The 21,275-nt window shown below is 37.7% G+C and overlaps 1 protein-coding gene across 1 annotated transcript; it reads right to left on the bottom strand.

Moving 5' to 3' along the window:
* Positions 1 to 478: 478 nt before the first annotated feature.
* Positions 479 to 1,018, bottom strand: LOC140162343 (uncharacterized). The gene has a single exon (XM_072185566.1). It carries the CDS (start codon positions 1,016 to 1,018, stop codon positions 479 to 481), a length of 540 nt encoding a protein of 179 aa, XP_072041667.1.
* Between the last annotated feature and the right edge of the window lie 20,257 nt (positions 1,019 to 21,275).

The following is a 21,275-nucleotide window of genomic DNA, read 5'->3' as shown; positions in this document are numbered from 1 at the left end:
TCAAGTTCAGGAAAAGTCTCTTTCCAGTGCAAAACCAAGTCTTAGGAATGATAAAGGTTGACCTCAGACCCGGGGGAGGGGGGGGGTCACTCTCACACAAAAGTGCTACCCACCCGCGTCCGACCACCTCTGAAATGCACCCTTAATGGCGAATTTGCACATAACCAAATTGCACCCCTTAAGGGCAGTGGAATGTACCCATCCGCCGGTAGATTCCAGAGGGAGGGTTGTCTTTAAACGGAATAGCCACAGAAGAGTATGAACTAAAAGTGAGCGCAAAATAGGCTAATAAATAATCACACATCTTGATTTACAATAAAATGTTTCCTTTTCGTAATTGAAAAAAGATGAAGTATTCATTATTTTCAATAAGCCGCTGGTGGGAATCGAACCCGGGACTCCTGCATCATCATGCAAGCGATCAAACCACTACACCGACATGCTGAATTGAGAGTGATTTCACTTCAATTCACTTCACTTAAAGCTTTCCTCCCATGACACAGGTAGGTCCTGGAGATAGCTGCCTAGCCACTATGCTTCGCCACTCAGCTCTGTTGTTTGCCATCCGACCGGCTTCTACTACGGATTGGATTCCCACTGCACTGCAGTTTGCTTTGATGTTGTCCATCCAGCGAATTGGGGGTCTTCCTTTAGGTCGTTTCCCTGGGATCGTTCCTTCTAATACGATTTTTGGGTATCTGGATGGAGGCATTCTTTTCACATGGCCATAGTAGGACAGCTGTTTTGCACGGATCTTGTTCATTACAGTGCACTGGTAATCAAGGGTGTCTCTGATTGAGGTGTTCCTAATCCTGTCTCTTCTAGTAACACCCAGGATTTTTCTGAGACAAGCCATTTCAAATACCAAAAGTCGCTGCTCATCACGTTTTTTGATTGTCCAAGCTTCAGAGGCATAGGTTCCTATAGAAAGCACCAGTACTTTGTACAATTCTAATTTTGTTATGGTGGATATTTCTTTGGATTTCCAGATGGGGTTGAGTTTTTGCATGATGCCCATGGCCAAGCCAATTCTCCTTTTGATGTCCTTCTTGCTAATCTTAGCAAAAGTGATCAATACTGTTGGATCGAAAATCCGGCAATTTACGATGCCAAATCAAATAGAAGTATCGTATTATATCAGTAAATAATATATTAACTATCTATAAAGTGCATAGTGTTTCAAAGTATGAAATAAATAAATAAATCCAAGTTTTCCGATGTGACCCCGTGAACTCACTTTGCACTGTACGCTCTATTTTTGGTAACTCGTAATTACACCGTGCAGTCTATGCGGACCTTCGCACCTATGCGCACCTTCGCAATTTCACTCCCATTCAATTACACACCCCTTTTTATACTGCGGGTAGCGGCATGATCGATTGCTTGAAGCCCGGCCCAGGTGTGTACTAATAAACTAATAAACAAGTGGCAGACCTATTATGCTGATGGTGCTCTCCGGTTTGATTACATGTATATTGTGCTCCGGGACGATGTGCTTCGAATGAAGAAAATTGATATTCATAAACATAGTAGGCCTAATGCACGATGTACACGGACTAACTGCGGTATGTGGATATAATGATACGATGCACATAACTTCAGTTTATTTAACACACACTCATTGCATAAACCATTGATCACATTGCATTTTCATGAAAAATAATTCATGTCTGAAATTAAAGCATTAGTGATATCATTTCTAATTCTAAATAATAATGTGGAAATTAAATCTGTTTCAGTTCCATAGCATTATAATTATATTTATTTATGTTAAAACCTTTATGCACTTAATTTCAAATTGCAGGTATGTTTTCATGAATGAAGATTTTAAATTATAAATTAGGGCTGTTTCCCCGGAAATATATTTTTAATTAGTTCAATATAGGTTCCTACTAATTCTACAGTCCCATAGCCTAATATCCATATAGCACCATATAGCGAAATGTGCACTTGAACGGGCTCACTACCTAGGTATAGAGTGAAAGTGCAAAATATGCCTACATTACATTCAACACAATTTTAGTATGGGCCTATGGTGTTCTACGGGAGACCATCACTGAGCCAACTATGATAATTGTTATTTCTTTTTGCACGGCTTGGTGCCTTTCAGCTGTGGGGCCTGGGTCGATTTAATATGAGTTCTGAAGCTGATTTCTTATTTACAATGTTATTGATAGTCCTATAAACATAATTACGAGTATTATATATATCAGAGAAGATACTCTGTTACAGAAATATTGTCACAAATTTAAATAAATTGTTATCAGGTAGGCATAGGCCTATTTATAGTTCCAACAAAATTCTTTTAACATCCCATCTTTTACCAATATTTTTGTAGGCCTAAAGAAAAAAACAATAATTAGCCAATTTCTTAAAGACAAATGTGCACAGCAAAACAAACGTGAGATATTTTTGACCCCGTGCTGTGCATTCCACTCCCAGCGGTGTTTGCTGCCGTAATGAGTTATGACTAATACGCGAAAGCGCCGGTGTGACATGGGTGTGACAGGATGTGTAAATGGTTGGGTGTGAAAGTGACGGGGCGCAAACGTCTCAGCATTCAGCTGTTATATTTACAAATCATATTCTCGCTGTATTCGGCCCCGAGTGTCATATCAAAAATGCACAATTTCACCAAAACTAGGTAAGTCTTCATAAATCTAATGCTATGTACTTAAAGTGTATGAAATATAGACGAAATTGCGACGATTATATGAAAATTTTGACCTTCCGTATTGAAGATATAAATAAAGTTTCCCAAAAGGCATAAAAATTGTAAGCTCCTCGGAAAAAAATATTCGTATTTACTGCCGGCCAAGGGTGAAAATAAGTGTGCTTGAACCAGGGGCCACTTTGGCAAAAAAGTGGCCCCTGGTTCACCAAGATTTGGAAGAACCAGGGGCCATTTCCAATTACCAAGGGCCAATAAAAATAAAGATGTGCTGGATGAGTTAAATAAGTACTATTTGCTTGTAATTTGATATTTTTGGTTCACTATCCAGGGGGCCAGTTTTGTGAGGAATGTGTCCCCTGGTCAACTAAAATTGAAATGGAACCAGGGGCCATGTGAAATTAAAAATATCAATGTTTAATAATTTGCCATAAAATTTGTATTATAGCGCCAATTTCAAAAAAATCAAAATTATTTGATATCAGAAGGACATTCTTCATATTAAGAATGCAATTTGATGTGTCTGATGTGCTCTCAGGTCCCAAAATAAATACTGTGTCAACGTTGCTACCCCAGCCCTTAATGGCGAAACAGATGCAAAATCCTACCCTAAATGGCGTAGCACATGCAAAAACCATACCTTAAATCGCGTCAACTAATATCTATTTATACCCTAAGTGGCGTAAACAAGAAAATGAGCTAATTTGATACCCAAGGTGTCTTTTTGATGTTGCAGACCTATAGATACTAAAGAAAACATGCACAAAGGTAACAAGAATCAATTAAAAATTGGTGATTTTTTTCAAATTAGTGCATACTCACTCAAATAATAATATTACTAACCCTAAACGTCTAAGAATTTGGCTAAAAAAGGACCCCTAAATGGCGATGCCTTCTGAAAAAGTACCCCTTTTTCAAAAAGACGTCGACGACGCTGTGTGGTGAAAAACATACCCTTTTAGACGTTTTTCTTGGACGCGGGTGCGTAGCAAGTCAAGAAGTGAGTGACCCCCGGGACCTCAGATAGCCCCTATATTATGTTGGCATAATGTGTAAATGTACCAAGAGAAGCAACGCCATTGTTTGATTCCATCACAGGTGCAATCGTATGTTTGCTAAAACTAAAAGAGTCTATCATCAATTGGATGAAATCCCATCAACATCGTCAAATAGCCATTACATCATTACTATATACTACCATTGATATCCATTGGAATAAATTAAGTGATAGGTGGTTCAACTATATGGCAACAATCACCTTCAAATGCTTGAAAGAAATAGCTCCTGGTTACCTTTCTCTCAGTTCACTTCTAAAGGAACCAGGAGTCAAACCAACTTTGATCTTTTTGAACCACCATATAATATTAATGCAGGTAAAAGAACTTTTCATTCACGTGCTACTATTATTGTGGAATAGCCTTCCAACTGATAGTAGATGTAATTTTAAGTCAATGAGTATTGCTCAATTTAAGCAGTTGTTTTTGATAAAACCTGTGTAATATGTCTTTTCATATAAATTTTACATGTTTTACCAATATTGTTCACAATTTTATGTACCACTTATAATTAATATTTGTATTTTCTGATTTATTAATGTATGGTTCTTGTTCACAATGTAAATGCAGGGCCTCCTTGGAAATCATTATTTGACATTGAAGTAGCTACCCTGGGTAAAGAAAGTTTAAAGAAAAAACAAGAAAAAAACAAAAAACAATGGAATTGCCAAAATTATGTTCCAGATTATATTTGTCGCTAATTTAGTAACTTGACATAAACAATTGCAACGAGTGTCAACTTGTAATGTAATAATTATTCTCTTCAAATTGAGTTAAACTTGTTTTGCAATATAATGTTTTGCATCACGTTTTCAAATAATTATGTTCTATGAATGTTATTAAAACGTTTTTGTACCCTTTATATAACCCCGACATTTAAACCTTTTCTGTAAAACGTTGTGTGTTTGTTGGGTTGTTATAACGGATGCAAATACCCTCACTGGGAAATGGTGGATATTACTTCGGTGGGCAGTGTCACAGAGTGTTCCATTTGGAGGAAGGAGACATTTGCACAGGTAGTTGGCAGTGCCAGGGTCATGAGGGTGGGGACTTATGATGGAATGCCCATCGTGCGGCTAGGTTCCCGCCCAATCAATCACCAGCTGCTACGCATAATATGCCATTTTGAGCCCGTAATTAATATAAATTTCCATTCTCACTCTTCACCTGCTTTACAACTAGGTGGTGGAAAATTATGTTGGATTGACCGGTGAAACAAAGGTGCTGGATTCTATCCGATGGCCAACAGGAGCAAATGGACCACCAAAAGGAATACCAATTGAGGATACACAAAGTGAAAGTTGTGAGTAGAATCCAATAGACGAATCCAACGAGCCAAGTGATGGTCAGAATTCAGTCGGCCATCACTGGGTCCCTTCTGCACCAAACGGGTGTTGAATACTGCCCAATTGGGTGAATTAAAGCCGCTTAAAAATCACTATCATATTGTATTGTGTTGTAAACTTTTATCAATCTTTTGTCTACGTATAACACGGGTGATGGAATACAGTTTGAAATACCCGCCAAGGCTACATCATTTCACATTTAAGGTGGAATAGAGTAGACCCGACGGGGACCCAGCTATGGCTGCCATTGAGGTAGGAATGCGTGAAATTGGATTTGTCTATAGACGTTGCAACTTTTAAAATCGCTACAATTGTCACAATATCGTCACAATCAGGACGATTTGGAATTCTAGACAAGCGAGGCGAGTCATCAAACTGTAGCTAACAAATTTTCAATATTGTTAATCAATCATGTTAACCCAGCAAACACAAAACGTTATGGACATCATTCGCAAAACCATTCATCATTCAAAAACATTCGTTGATAACCTACTGCAAATATTCTAACATAATGTATTTGGCAAAAATGTTTGCAAAAATATTTTACAATAACATTTTGAAAACATTTAAAGAATATTGTTGTAGTGTGTTTTCATACAAAACGTTTTAAAACGGTTTCTTAACCTTTATATAACCCGACATTTAATGTTATTAAAACGGTTTTATCTAAACCAAAGTCCGATTCAGTGATAAATTTCTTAAAAGTGAAGGACAAGTCATTCAAATTATCATTTGGTATTTTAGAAATGAAAATTTTTGCAAAAAACAAAGAAAACGGCAGTATTGATGAAGTTGAAGCCCCATTCAAATACATGCATAGCTAATTTATATACTGTCAGCATGGTCAGTATATAATTTACAGATTCGTGTAAAATGCCTCATTTTGTCTTAAATACACAGCTTTCGGCTCAATCACTAGCCGGCTATGTTTGCACATCTAAGACAATGGCAAAGGTACCAATGTCACTGAATGGGCCTTTAAGAATTATGACCACTCAAACAAAGATGGAATTTTTCTTTGTGTGGTGTTTAATTATTTCAGTTCGGCTAGGTTTTACAATACAGCTCAGTATACGCTAACCACAAGCTGCGCTTTATTCAGTGAATATGCACCGTTCTCAAAATAATCAGATGGTGTGTGACAGGAGCATACCGGATTCTAAGTTACGCCTTTACCCGTTAGGCTAGTCAAATTAAGAAAAATAAGGGGTTAAGCCATCACTAATTGCAACAGAATCCATTTAATCACCATGCATTTCAGAAGAAAATATTTAATAACACGTCAAATGTCCCCCAAAATCCATGTAGTGAAACAGTGCCTAATTTTGCATAAATCCAAAATGGCCGCTTATACAGGGTGAAATTTCAAAGTTGGTACAATCTTGTTAACAACCATACCAATGTATTGTTATCATCAAAAGGATTCAGAAAAAAGTATAGTTTCACCCGTCTCCGATATATAGTACTTGAGTTGAGTTGATTTGATTTGATTTTATTCAGCATGTTAAAATGGATACACATTACAAACATTATATTGCACTTAGGTAAAAATACATATTATAAACATACAATTGTTTTACATACATAATCCATAACACCATGCCAAGGATAGCCCTTTAAGCTTAAAAACTGATTTCCAAAGGGGTCCTTATATTACAGAAAAAAGATAATAAAAGTTAAGACTGGTAAAAAAACACCAAAAACCAAAAACAAAGCATTGGGGCAAAAAACAACAAACTAGACATTCATTTGATTTAAAAGGTGAGTTTTGACATCTTTTTTTAACTGTTGTTGTTGTATTTCAGTGAAACAGATTTAATATCTTTCGGCAAGCTATTCCAGTTTTTGATAGCATTAAAATAAAAAGAACCAGAACTAAAAGACTTTTTATAGGCAAAATAAATCAAAATGATAAAGGTTGAATTGTTTTCGATGTTTTGTTACATGTCAGGTCACACCACAAAATAGGTCAAAGTCAACACGGCTCAAAGAATCCAGGTACTAACCGTTCGTTCATTTTCCTATCTCTTTTTGTTTTATTCTGTTATGATTTAATTAGAATGTAAACTCAAAATAACTATTTTATTAGTATCTAAACAGCAAAAGAAAAGTAGTAACAAGTCGATTTTTTCTCATTAAATTATAGTTTGTTATCTTTATCCTTTTCGCATATCTTTGAATCAAAAAACTGTAAGTGGTTGTCTACTGTTTTTATTTTCTTCAAATAAGAGAGAAAAATAAAAACATACCATCTAGACTTGTGATTTTGAATGATGAAAAAAGAAATAAACATTTTTCCGTTTGAGATCAAGTTGTCCGTGGGTCGAGTCAGCTGATATTTCCTCATGCAGTGAAATATTTGCAGACACAATTATGTTAATTATTCATGACTAATACATTCAAATAGGCCTATCAAATTTGCATATTAAAATGGTAAAGGGAAAACAATCCTTTTCCGTTTTCCTATTTTGAATTTATAAAAATAAAAAAACGGTAAATGACTGTTTTCGCTTTTTCGTTTCATTAAGAAAATGGAAAATGACTTATTTTCTTTTTCCTAATTCAAAATCAGAAATCTAAACGTTATATTTCTGGGTTTGTTTTTTCTCTTACATTTTAAGAAAATGAAAAACAGTAATCGGTCGTTTACCGTTTTCGACACAAGAATGTGTGAAAAGGAAAAAGGAAAAACGTAATTGAAACTGAAAAAGTCGACTTATTGCAGTTTTTCGTTTGCAATTTATATCAAAATAGAATTCAAGAAAAGGTTAATTTAAGTTTACATTCTAGGCATATGAATAAAAGAATAAAACAAATTGAGTCTTTTTAGTCTTTACTGTAAATGAAAAACAGATAGGAAAACGAACGAACGGTTAGTACCTGGATTTCAAAGGAATTTGATCTTCTTTGCCATTTTACCAAGATAACAAACCACCTGAGATATGGAAAGCTATTCTTTTTTATTAAATGCGTTTGCAATCGGAACAATATGAGACTTTAAAAAAAATCAAAATCAGAGAATGTTTAATTTTTTTGTCCCCTGTGGAATCCAAATTTTGACATTAGGCCGTTTCCCCTATAACTCAAGAAAGGTACATCGGAGATAGGACAAACTATACTTTTTCTGAATCCTTATGACGAGAGCAATGCATTTGTATGTTTTTTAGCAAGATTTGACCAAATGTGAAATTTAACCCCCTGCATAAGCGGCCATTTTGGATTTATGCAAATAAGGCACTGTTCCACTACTTGGATTTTGGGACTTTTGATATATTTTTTGTGAGATTTTGGGAGATGGACGCATGAAAAATGGATTCTGGTGCAATTAGTGGTGGGTGATTTTTTAATTTGACTAGCCTACTTCTAGAAGGAATCTGTCAAAGTATTGTATGTTGCACTTACATTTTCCCATACATCTGAGCCCATATTTATACTCGAATTTCTTAGAATGTGTAAAATCAATAAACGTAGGTCTACATTTTCATGCTAATTATGCAATGTGAAGAAAAACAAATCTTTAAATGTTAAAGCCTTAATGTACGATTTCCTTCAAATTTTAAATTTCTTATAGGCCTACTATACTCAAAATGCTGAAATAATACTAGTAATAATTGTTGGGAGGGGTTCTGTCCATTTTGAGCTGAGATAACAAGGTAAAGTGAAAGAAACCCTACTGGTTATTTTGGCCGTTTAACATGCAGTTCTATAGAAGGACATACAGTCATAATTCATAAAATTTTGACTTTATGTCGAACTTTGCTCTGTTGACCTACAAATACGACAAATTTGGCTGATTCCATTTAGGTGCAAGTTGGTACATGTGTAAACATTATGCCAAAAAATCAGGTTTCCAAAAAATTAATATTATAAGATCGTACATTATGGCTTTAAGTAAGACCAACCGCACCTGAACATCAATGAGCACAATATTAATGGTAGATTTGATTGCATTATTTTCAGTTATCATCCCAGCCATTGTCATAGGAATTACCAGCGTTGTGGCTGTATTCCTACTCGGAGTCATCGCCCTTTACTTCTTCTACAGGTTCGTTTATATCTATTTACTTTAACATGTTGACTACACGTATTAGATACTTAGGGGTCGTCCATAATGTTCGTCAGTTATGCATAAAGCATGCGTAAGAGGGGGAAGGGGTAAAAGATTTGGGATGTGTGCATAAGGAAAATGGCGATTTGTTTGAGCAATAAAAAAAGAGAGCGAAAAAATATGGTATTTTCCAACATTTTATTCATAACTTAAGGCGTGGGGTATGGGCGAACTTGAAGTACAGGTATCTGGAGAGGGGAAGCAATGAGTTACCCCAAATCACAGCGGCAGGTAGTGGCTGGGCCGCCGAGTGCTAATATATATTTATTTTGGAAGGTTCGTGTTTGTTTAAAATTTTGGGGCGTTTTTCCCAAAATTTGATATTTTTGGTGATATTTCAAAAAAGCGACATGCCAAAGACAACTCTTTGGGCATACAGTTTGTTATTGTTATTGCAGTTCTTTTCCACATACCTACGTTAACATTCGATTGGGTGATTTACTAATATTATATATTTTATGACTGCAATTTGGCTTTTTCAATGCGTTTTACACGTATCATGAAATTAACGCAAATATCTAGTCACGCTGCTTTTAGAATTTTTACCTGATCGTCGGCTTTTGCAGGCAACAGAATGCAGATTGGGTCACGATAGATGTCGTATTCCTCTATGTGGTTCACTCATTGATAAAATGAGTTTGCATTCCTTGTAACAACACACACATTGCCGTCTGGAAACCGGGCCTGGAAGTTCCTGGAACTGATTTTGGGACAGCCATAGACTTCAGCGCCGTATCAAATCTCATAAAAACCACACGACTGACGACTATGTGTTTATGTTTCCCGAACGAAAGCTTGTGTCTACATCTATGACTATACTTCTTTGGAAACGTTGACCTTTGACCAATGGAAGTCGCCATGTTTCGATACTTGGGCTGTAGTGATGTCACATTGCACACATTGGGCGGGCTTAGGTCATGTGAAAAGCGATATTGGTAAAACGGAAATCAGCGCGAAACGGAACAAGAAAATCGAAAACAACGTACAACCATGACTGTTTCAAAATAGCCCGCCGAAGTCATGCAGGTAACTCCGAGGTCATGCATTGAATTGGTTTGAATGAGGAATACTACAGGAACCAGCTCCTTTTGTTCGAAGTCACACATGAGTGAAGTGGATAACCTCCATAGGAATAACTAGCACTGGCCACTCGGCTCTATCGATACTTGGGCTGTAGTGACGTCAAGAAATGATCGAAAATGGCGGGAAATTTAAAGATATTTCTTTATAACGGAGAGTTTTTTGGTACTTTAAACGCACAAGGTATGTTTATTAATTCATAAACAATGATAATAGGGCAAAACATAACATGATCGGCTGATCCCTTTATAGCCAAGTAACCTAACAAAATTTCAATGGAATTGTTCAATTCGCTGTACAAATTCTATAATATGCTAACATTGACTTTCTTTTTAATGTTTAATTTCGAGTTAATTATGCACAGTGGTCATAATACCTTTTGTTTAATTTATGTCATACCAGAATAGGCCTACTTAAAGAGCGTTTCCTATCCTGGAGCAGTAAAGGGACGTCCGTCCTGGAACTGTAGATTGTCACTTTTCTGTGACAAAAGACTGAAGAAATTAGCTTAAGGTTAGCAACTATTTTAAACTGTTGCGATTTGGTAGTTCACAGCTTCTTGCGAATGGTCATGATGGTAGTGAGCTTTGGCAAAAATTGCATTAATCATTTCATAGCGAGTGTGTAGAAGAATTCAAATATCACAGATATACTTTGTTTTTGTAGGTCCTATGGTTCTTGAGTTATGTTGTAAAGAGGGCTGAAACAACAACACCTTTGTAAAACGTACATAACTAACAACAATAAATCAAGCAAGTTTTCAAAGTATATGATTTATAGATTGAACTTTTGCAAAGTATCGAAGTGTTATTTTTCAATAATACGCGTATATTGATTTAGATAATGAAAATCGATATTTTGGCTGCTTCGACCAACAATACCACGTCTACCCTTAATTGCAAGAACATTATACCAATAACTACCCCCCCCCTTTATATGACGTGAACCCGAGATGTTTGTAGTGGAAAAATACCAAGCAAAGGCACGGAGGAGTGGGTCTGGTCATGTCCAAGCACATTTACAGATGTCTCAAGGGTGTTGAAGCTGTTTCCGAGAGGATGCTATTTGTAACTTTCCATGGCAACCCTCAGCTTAGCATCACTGTTGTATATGCACCCACTGAGGAGGAACTCTATTCATCTCTATCTGCCCACCTGGATGGTATGGAAAGGCACAACATCCATCTCATCATCGGCGATTATAATGCCAGAATAGGAACATATTGTCATCTTTCCCATCCTTGGGTCATCGGTCCATACTGCTACCATGATTCAACCAATGATAACGGTGAGCGTCTGGTCAACACTTGCCAGGAGTACAATCTCAGACCGGCCCAGATGAGATTCCCTCAACCCAGGAACCGTCTCTGGACTTGGACCCATCCAGCTGGATCAACCCATGCACAGTTACATCACATTCTAATAAACAGCAAGTGGGTAAATTCTCTCCGCAACCGTCGAGCATACAACTCAGTAGAAGTGGACTCCGATCATCGTATTGTGAGCGTCCGTCTAGCTGCCAGTCTGCGAACAAGCAAAGGAAGCCCTTGCAAGAGACCAAAATTCAACTGGAAGAAGTTGCAAGATCCTGATAAAAAGGAGGAATTTCAGCTGGAGCTATCAAACAGATTCCAGGTCTTGAGCATGGATGACGCCACATCCATCTCTGATAGGTATGAGACCTTTGAAACAGCGGTTCGTGAAGTTGTTGAGAAAGTTATTGGAAAGCAAGAGCCTGCGTACTGCCAAGTTGGGTATCAGATTCAACCAGCAGAGTTAAACTTGAAAGGGATGAGGCCAAAAAGCGATACTCCATTTCAAAGTCTCGTCAAGCTAGAGAAAGATGGAGGAACTTGAACACCAGCCTTAACAACTCTTAGTCTTATAAAATTGATGAGATTGCTACCCTCAATAAGCAGATGGAAGACCTGAAGCTGGCCGACGAGATGGGGAATTACACCACCACCTGGAAAATCATACACTCACTTTTTGGGAAGAACTCAAGGAAAGGGGTGAAAGTCATGGAATAGCCCCAACCAGTGACCATGAACTGCTTGAGGAATGGAAGAAATATTTTAGCTCACTCCTTAACAACGACAGTGGCACAGCAGATTCAGAACTTCCTGCACCAGGATTTTTCTATCATCACTGAGCCCCCAACTTGTGAAGAAGTAGTCGAAGCAATAGCAGCCATGAAGACAACAAGGCAGCAGCATTGGACTGTGCTAGAACTGTTGAAGCACTTCAGGGAGGAGGGGATAGCATGATTTATGTGATTCTCAAATTCTACATGGAAGTATTCTCAACGCTGACACCGCCACGTGTCAATGGGTCACACATTTAATCATTTCTCTACCAAAAAGGCGACCTCTCTCTCATGACAAACTACCGTGGTATTTCGCTTATGTCCATTGCCGCAAAAGTGTACAACAAGATCCTTTTGAACAGGATCCGACCTCACATTGATCCTTAACTGTGCTCAGCAAATACACATTTTGAGGAGGATCATGGAAGGCTTCAAGGAGCACCAACTTCATTTGACAGTCACTTTTGTGGACTTCAAAAAAGCCTTCGACTACATCAACAGGTCCGTCATGTTTTCAGTGCTGCGGCATTATGGAATACCAAAGGTTGTGGTAGATGCCATCCAGGTGCTCTACAATGATTCCAATAGTGCCGTTATGGAAGTATCTCAGAGCCTTTCCAAGTAACAACTGGAGTGCTTCAGGGTGCTTTGTTAGCACCATTCCTGTTCATTATCCTGGTAGATTACCTTTTGAAGAAATGAGCTTCTGGAATTGACGCTGGGATTGTTACCTACCCACGTCGGTCAAGCAGGTATCATGCTAGTATGCTGAATGACCTGGATTTAGCTGATGATATTGCCCTGTTGGAATCTTCCACAGCCCGGCCCAGTCGCAGCTTACTAAGACTGCAACTGCAGCAGCAGATCTAGGCCTTGTCATCAGCGCAACTAAAACAGAATATATGACTACAAACTGTAACGCACAACCAGCACTTGAAGTCTATGGTAGTACCATCAACCATGTCACAGACAAGTACTTGGGTTCCAAGGTGGGCTCTAGTGCTGGAGAAAAAAAAAGCTTTCTGGAAACTGTAACGCCTTTGGAGAAGCCCATCCCTGCCAATCGAAACAAAAATCAAGCTGTTTGAGACAACTTGTGTTACTGTCTTTCTGTACGGGTGTGAGTCATGGGTAATCACCAAGGACATGGAAAACAAGATCAATGCCTTTGCAACATTTTGCTACAGAGTCATGTTAAACATCAAGCGTGTAAATCGCATTCGAAATGAAACCATCTACAATCTGCCAGAGTCAAAATTCATCAACTCAAATTTCTCGGCCATATACTGCATCTTGAAGACAATGAGCCTGTGAAGAATATGCCCTTTATATTCCACCACATGGGAAGAGGAAACCGAGACACCCGCGCACACTGTTCTTACAGTATGTCCAGCACCTCCTGGGAGATACTGAAGGGATGCTGCAGCCGCCAAACAAAATTGTTTTGCTTGCCCAAGATCGCAATAGTTGGAGAAAGCTTGTAGTCGCCTGCTCCGCAGCCGACTGACGACGACGAAGTTTTATGAGACCTAGTCGTACACACACCATCCAAACAAAACTCGAGAATCCCGGATGCACAACTTGATTTCGGATAGTTTGTTTGATAAGTAATATTACTTTTTATGTTTTGTTATGGATGTCTCGTAGAACTGCCAAGAACTGGGAACGAATGAATGGTGTTTAATTTTATCCAAAAGTTTGACATAGGGGAAGAAAATAAAGTTGCAAGGAGACCTTCAAATAAATCTTACAATTTAATTTTGAATTATATAGGCGCTCCTCCCCCGGGTACCAAAGTAACATCGTATACACAGAGTATGTACAGAGTATTTGGATATCTATTTATCAGTAGTACTCATGGCAAATCCTTCGCCATTTCGATGGGGGTACAAGTTACGCACGCTTTGTGCGTAAGTGAAAATGGCGAAAATTATGGACGACCCATTATAGTGAACGCTTTTGCAACGATAAGGAACTTATTGTAAAACCCCCTTTGTTACTACACTGTTTACGAAATAAGATGAATACAACACCGTATTTATCATGGAATTGTGCCAGAATTTGTACTCTATTTGCACACTATTTTTACAGCCGACATCCACTGTGAGGGGTCACTTTGAAACATAAAAGCAGCCCCTTATCTTGGTTAGGAAATCTGAAAGTTCATTTTCGGAGCAACTGTCGTTTTGTGATTGATCATGTCATTATGAGTGTGTTGGCAGACTATCGAATCGTGATCCGTCTCTTTGTTAAATCCAAGTTACGCATGATTGTGTTCAATTAGCGAATAGGGGATCGGTCCTTTAGGTCCAGAGGGCAGCATCTCAATTTTTAACGGTAGGCCGCGTGATAAGTGAGCAAAAGAGGGCGTAACTACTTATCAGTAGTACTCATGGCAAATCCTTCGCCATTTCGATGGGGGTACAAGTTACGCACGCTTTGTGCGTAGGTGAAAATGGCGAAAATTATGGACGACCCATTATAGTGAACGCTTTTGCAACGATAAGGAACTTATTTTAAACCCCCCCTTTTTTACTACACTGATTTATCATGGAATTGTGCCAGAATTTGTACTCTATTTGCACACTATTTTTACAGCCGACATCCACTGTGAGGGGTCACTTTGAAACATAAAAGCAGCCCCTTATCTTGGTTAGGAAATCTGAAAGTTCATTTTCGGAGCAACTGTCGTGTTGTGATTGATCATGTCGTTATGAGTGTGTTGGCAGACTATCGAATCGTGATCCGTCTCTTTGGTTAAATCCAAGTTACGCATGATTGTGTTCAATTAGCGAATAGGGGATCGGTCCTTTAGGTCCAGAGGGCAGCATCTCAATTTTTAACGGTAAGCCGCGTGATAAGTGAGAAAAAGAGGGCGGCACATAGGGTTAGTTAACGGTGCAGCGCTGCGAGACCGATCCTCTGCTCGCTAATAGACCTTTTTTCCCTCTTTTCCATCATGCACTATTCCAGGGGGGTACTTCCACCTGTCGGGTATCGCAAACTACATCATCCCCCCGGGGGAGTACATAGTTCTGTTCATTACATTATGGAATACGGACATTTCGGCTGGTGCCGTCATGGGAAAAAGGAATCGCATATAATGGTGCCGATGACTCTTACCTTTCCGGGCAAAAAAACATCATTTCGATGCGTTATTGACATGGGGTCGTCATGAAAAAATGTTTCCTGTTATTGAAACCTAACTTTGTTTTATAGACCATTGGTGAAAAACTAATGACAGGACACGCAGTGATTTTCTGCCAGCGTCCGTTTCATTTTTTCAGAGATGAAAAAAAACCACGTAGACAACATTTCTTACACAGATGTTCTGTTATATGGAATCAATATGCCCATATTAAGACAAAATAATGGCCAAGACCATCGGGTGCACACGATGGACTTGATATGTTGATGGACTACGTCATACCCCATGGGAGAGTGCATGATGGGAAAGAGGGAAAAGGGTCTATACAAATGCATTCATTTGTCTATCAAAAGTATCAGTTCATGTTTAGTATCTTCGTGTTTTTAACGAATAGAAAAAGTGCAATGTCTACAGCTAAATGGAAAACAAGCACGCCATGGCGTATAATGTATGAAGAATTATTATTTACCAAGAATACTCAACCAACACAGGAACTAGCTTTAAAAGAAAACGAAGGATCGGCTGCTGGTTCCTTTGCATCGGCTTCAGACATATCTGTGGTAAGAATTTCTATAAATTGAAACCTTCTGGTTGCTAATTTTTTTTAAACTTGTTTTGTGTATGGATTCTGTAAAAACTGCATATATAGGAGGTCCTGGGAGAAACTGACCGTAGCGAGGTCGTATTGGAAAATTTCGTATGAAGAGTTGGCGTTTATTGCGGGCCATTCATTTACCACTCCAAGTTCGACTTCTTCCTCGGCAGCATCATCGAATACGACAGGATCAAAACCAATGGTAGGGTATAACCTTACAAAATAATACTACTGCCTTGCAGCCTATTTTTTTTTCTTTTTCAGCTCTCAATCTAATCAGCCTTAAGTTTCGTTCATACTCCCGGGGGAGGCACTCGAATATGAAAGTGACGTACATGTGCCCACCAGCCTACGAAACTAGGGGTTTTCAGAAAAAAGGGGGTCATTCGGTGTTGGCGATGTCAAAAATCAAAAATAGCTTTTTACCCAATTTTACAGTACAAAATGTGCGCGCGAAGCTCGCCGAAATTACAATTTTGAGGACTAATTGTTCAAGAGAGGGGGTAATTCAGTGTAAGCTACTGAAAAAAACCCCGGGGTTATTGGGTGTATGATTTGCCAAAAATACCGGGGTCTTTTCATGGGCACATGACGTATGTCAATATATGGGAGTGCCCCCCCCCCCCGGATCATACTACGCCGCTTTGTGGTGCGTTGTTTTGCCCATATATCGATTACTTTTTGCCGTAGCTTACCACAACGAACTCGTCGCATTTCCAAGTTAAAAGTATTTAACTTTATTGCGATACCGCAATCCGTGGCCGCTCATACCGGGGGGCTTGATAAAGGTGCAATTTTGCCGCCCCTTCAACATCCCGAAAAGGTTGACCCAATTTTTTTTCGGTGGTTTGAAATTTTTCCATTAGAAAAAGTTTTCGGACATCTCCCATTCACCGTGTGTAGTGCATTGACTACGTAAAATCAGACACTCATCGGCATAGGCTAACTGCACATATCCACTCCTTTCGAAAGCCGTATCTTGCTAAACAAATGTTTTTAGGCCAAAATATCACAATTAATATTGATTTGAATATGTTATCTTTATATTACATGCAAAATGTTTTTAAAATCCCGACACACATACCTGATCTCCTGATGTAATTTCAACCAAGAATTTCACTGTTTCGTAGTGAATTAAGGCCCGATGATACCATTGACAATACATGACACCATGCGTTCAGCGCTGACATGTACAGAATGCTGTGTGCTACCATTAAAGGATACTGCCTCTTTTGAGGTTTTGAGCAAAAAAATGGGATGAATTTGCCACATTAAGTATCAAATTTGGCCCAGAAAAAATCATCGGAAAAATAAAAGTTATACCTCATATTAAAGGTAAAGGCTTATCAGGGTACGTGTCCCAAAAGTAACTTAACATTGTAAACTGGCCATAACTTGCGTTGGGCTTATAGTGTTGTTACAAAAATTGTACAGTATGTAGATAATTCTTTTAGAAATGTTATGAGACCAAACATGCCTATGTGGTCATGACCCTTTGTCATGAAATTAACGGATATCTACCGTACCGTAAAACCCACTTTTATAAACGCAAAATAAGTCTCGTCATTTGAGACGTGATACACGATATAACGTGTTATCGTTTTAGAATCTGTTTTGTTTAATTTTGCTATGTTTGTGTGATTGTTTGTTTATTTGTTTGTTTGTTTTCAATGCGTAATCTTCATTTTGTGCTTTATCTGGATTTTATATGGAAATTGCTTAAGATCTTTTCTGAGGATTCGATGAACAGTTGTACGCGGTACGTTGTTCTCCATTGAAAGTCGATGTACTGATAGTCTTGGGCTTTTCGCCACCGCTCTTCGTATGACATCGATGTTTGTAGCCGATCTTCCTGTTCTTTCCGAGGTAGATCATGAACAAATTCCGTTGATAGGAATTTCTGCACTAGTTGCTGGATTGTATTTCAGCCGGGTGCATAATTTACATTAAAATGTTCCTTAAACTTTGCTTGAGTGAGTTTGTCCGACTTTGTCTCGGCAAAGAACCATACGATCTGAATCCGTTGATCTATAGGAAACTTCATCTTCACTTCAACTGTTTTAAAGTAAAGTTTAATATTGTCAATATATCCTATTTATAATCTACAACAGCTGTCATGCTTATGCTAGGCCGTGTAATCCATGAATGTTCATACCTAAATGTATCGTATGCAGTGAGTGAACTAACTCTTTCGTCCAGGGAAGCACATCATTCATGTGCTTGAACAAAGAACATAATGAGCTTGCTTTTGTGGGTTTGATACACGTACACTCGCACAGTAAGGTCAAGGGGTCATCAATAATGCTGTTTTTGGTATCAGAATAATTCTAAAAGATCAATCTATGTGAATATGTTATTCATTTTGGTATGAAGTAGGAAATATTTGAGATATGGCAGATTCACAATGTTAAGTAACTTTTTGGACACGCTGTAGTTTACCATTGAGCTCATTGTTAATTTATAGCCTTAATCAGATTTTCACTGGAAGCCTATGACTTGGGTCCCCGCTTTCACCACTCGCTATTTTATTTTTGGACCGTTGATATCATACCATACTTCACACCGATTTCTCTACCAAATTGTAGGCATATGTCAAACATTCCACAATTACATTCTTGCTATCAAACTTTGGTATATGAACCTCCGAAATATAATTTACAAGCCCTAGAAAACGTAAATTTTCAGTGCTCCACACTTGGCCATAAGCTTAATCATTAAAGTTCTTCTATTTTCTTTGTTGACCCATATTTTTTATTTTAAACTAGCTGCAATATATCACTGAATCCTACTTAAGCCATAGGTACAAAGTTTGTATGTCCAAACTACAGCAGTGATGAAAAATAGTAACATTTCTTGCCACCATTCTGCCAAATCAGACACTTTTTCAAAAGCTCCCGTTTCAATCATTTATGTGATTCAGGTACCTGTTTTACCATTATGTGTCAAATCAGTTCTAAGTTTACCATCTCAATTGTACTCACCATTTATATCCCAAGCAAAATGTATACATCCTTTATATTATATCCAAATTCAGGTTCAAGAACAGGTTAAATAGACCAAATCTCAAATGTCTCCAGTCATATAAAACGCACATTGTTTTCAAAAGGGAGCCCAGAATTGACCTCAAGTATTTGACCCACATATGACCTACCTTATAACCTAACACAAAAGCCTCATTTACAAATCACACTATTGACAACTAGCCATGCATACAACAGTACAGTAATGAATTCCTTTGAAGGTTGGTGAAGAGCCTAAATTTTCAAGTCAAATCACTTCCCACAAATCAATGCAGTCAATACACGTGTGCTGACGCGTGACAAACTAATGTTCAGGGTTACTCCATATGAAATCAAGGAGGCGTCCCACCTGACCCCCTCAGATTTGCTTTATATTTTAGTCATATGTTGTACCTGTAAAAATATTAAAAACCTGCAAATTTGAGGTCTGTAGCTCTTGCGGATTTTCTGTGGCAGCCATTTAAAGTTGGAGTAGGGGGGTCTAAATTTGGACCCAAAAGTTGCCCTTTAAATAAATTTCATCTTTGGGAGTCTGTGCCTTCTTTATAAAAAGAGAGAGTCTAAGACTTTGTATACACACTAACTGCATGCCCAATTTGTCAAAAAATAAAAAATTAAAAAAATTCTGTAATTGCGCGTTGTGTCACGGGGTCATTAAATATGCAAGAAAAAATGCAAGGTTTTGTAAACTGGCAAGTTTAACCCTCTTAAATTCACATTTTTTGTCACATTAATTATTTTTTGTTATAACTAATGCTATATATAGTATAAATACAATGCATATCAAAAAAATTGAGGTCACAACTCATTTACATTTCGAACAGCGCCCTCACGAAGATGACATTTATTGTAAATTCAACATTTTCAGGAAAGTCGATGTGGTCCACTTTCAAAATTTATAAAACATCACTTTTATATAACTACTAGTCTTAAATTCCAACTTTGCTAAGTCCCAGGAATTGTATAGGTTGACTTCATATAAAACAACAAGCCCAAAGTTGACCATTTTCTTATGATTGCATGTAGCGCAAATGTGCCGAATTCGGAAGGCTTGAAAGTCAAATTGGCCCCAATATTGAAAATAAAATAAAATAAAAGTAAATAGGGCTAATAACTACGCATCTAGTCATTTATTTTCAATATTGTGGCCATTTTGACTTTTAAACCTTCCGAATTCGGCACATTTGCAGTACATGCAATCATAAGAAAATGGAAAACTTTGGGCTTGTCGATTTATATGAAGTCAACCTATAAAATTACTGGGATTGAGCAAAGTTGTAATTTAAGACAAGTAGTCATATAAAAGTGATGTTTTATAAATTTTGTAGGTTGACCACATCGACTTTGGGCCCTGAAATGGTGAATTGCATTAATTTTCATCTACACCAACTTTAAATGGCTACCATAGAAAATCTGTATATATTGAAAATGAAATGGAAATAAAAGTAAATAGGACCAATAACTACTCGTCTAATCATTTATTTTTAATATTGTGGCCAATTTGACTTTCAAGCCTTCCGAATTCGGCACATTTGCACTACATGCAATTATAAGAAAATGGTCAACTTTGGGCTTGTCATTTTATATGAAGTCAACCTATACAATTACTGGGACTTACCAAAGTTGTAATTCAAGACTAGTAGTTATATAAAAGTGATGTTTTATGAATTTTGAAGGTGGACCACATCGACTTTGGGCCCCCTGAAAATGTTGAATTTGCAATAAAGTTCATCTTTGTGAGGGCGCTGTTCGAAATGTAAATGAGTTGTGACCTCAATTTTTTGGATATGCATTGTATTTATCCTATACATAGCATCAGTGATAACAACAAATAATTAATCTGACAAAAATGTGAATTTAGGGGGCTAAACTTGCCAGTTTACAAAACATTACATTTTTTCTTGCATATTTAATGACCCCGTGACACAACGCGCAATAACAGAATTTGTTTATTTTTTATTTTTTGACAAATTGGGCATGCAATTAGTGTGTATACAAAGTTTCAGACCTCTCTTTCTTTTTATAAAGAAGGCACAGACTCCCAAAGATGAAATTTATTTAAAGGGCAACTCTTTGGTCCAAATTTAGACCCACCTACTCCAACTTTAAATGGCTGCCACAGAAAATCCGTAAGAGCTACAGACCTCAAATTTGCAGGTTTGTAATA

This window comes from Amphiura filiformis, chromosome 1, assembly GCF_039555335.1.
Source record: "Amphiura filiformis chromosome 1, Afil_fr2py, whole genome shotgun sequence".
Lineage (NCBI taxonomy): Eukaryota > Metazoa > Echinodermata > Ophiuroidea > Amphilepidida > Amphiuridae > Amphiura > Amphiura filiformis.
This window is presented reverse-complemented; position numbering and strand designations above follow the sequence as displayed.

Coding starts and splice junctions, on each gene's coding strand:
- LOC140162343 (XM_072185566.1), bottom strand. CDS start 1,018: ATGGGCATCATGCAAAAACTCAACCCCATCTGGAAATCCAAAGAAATA.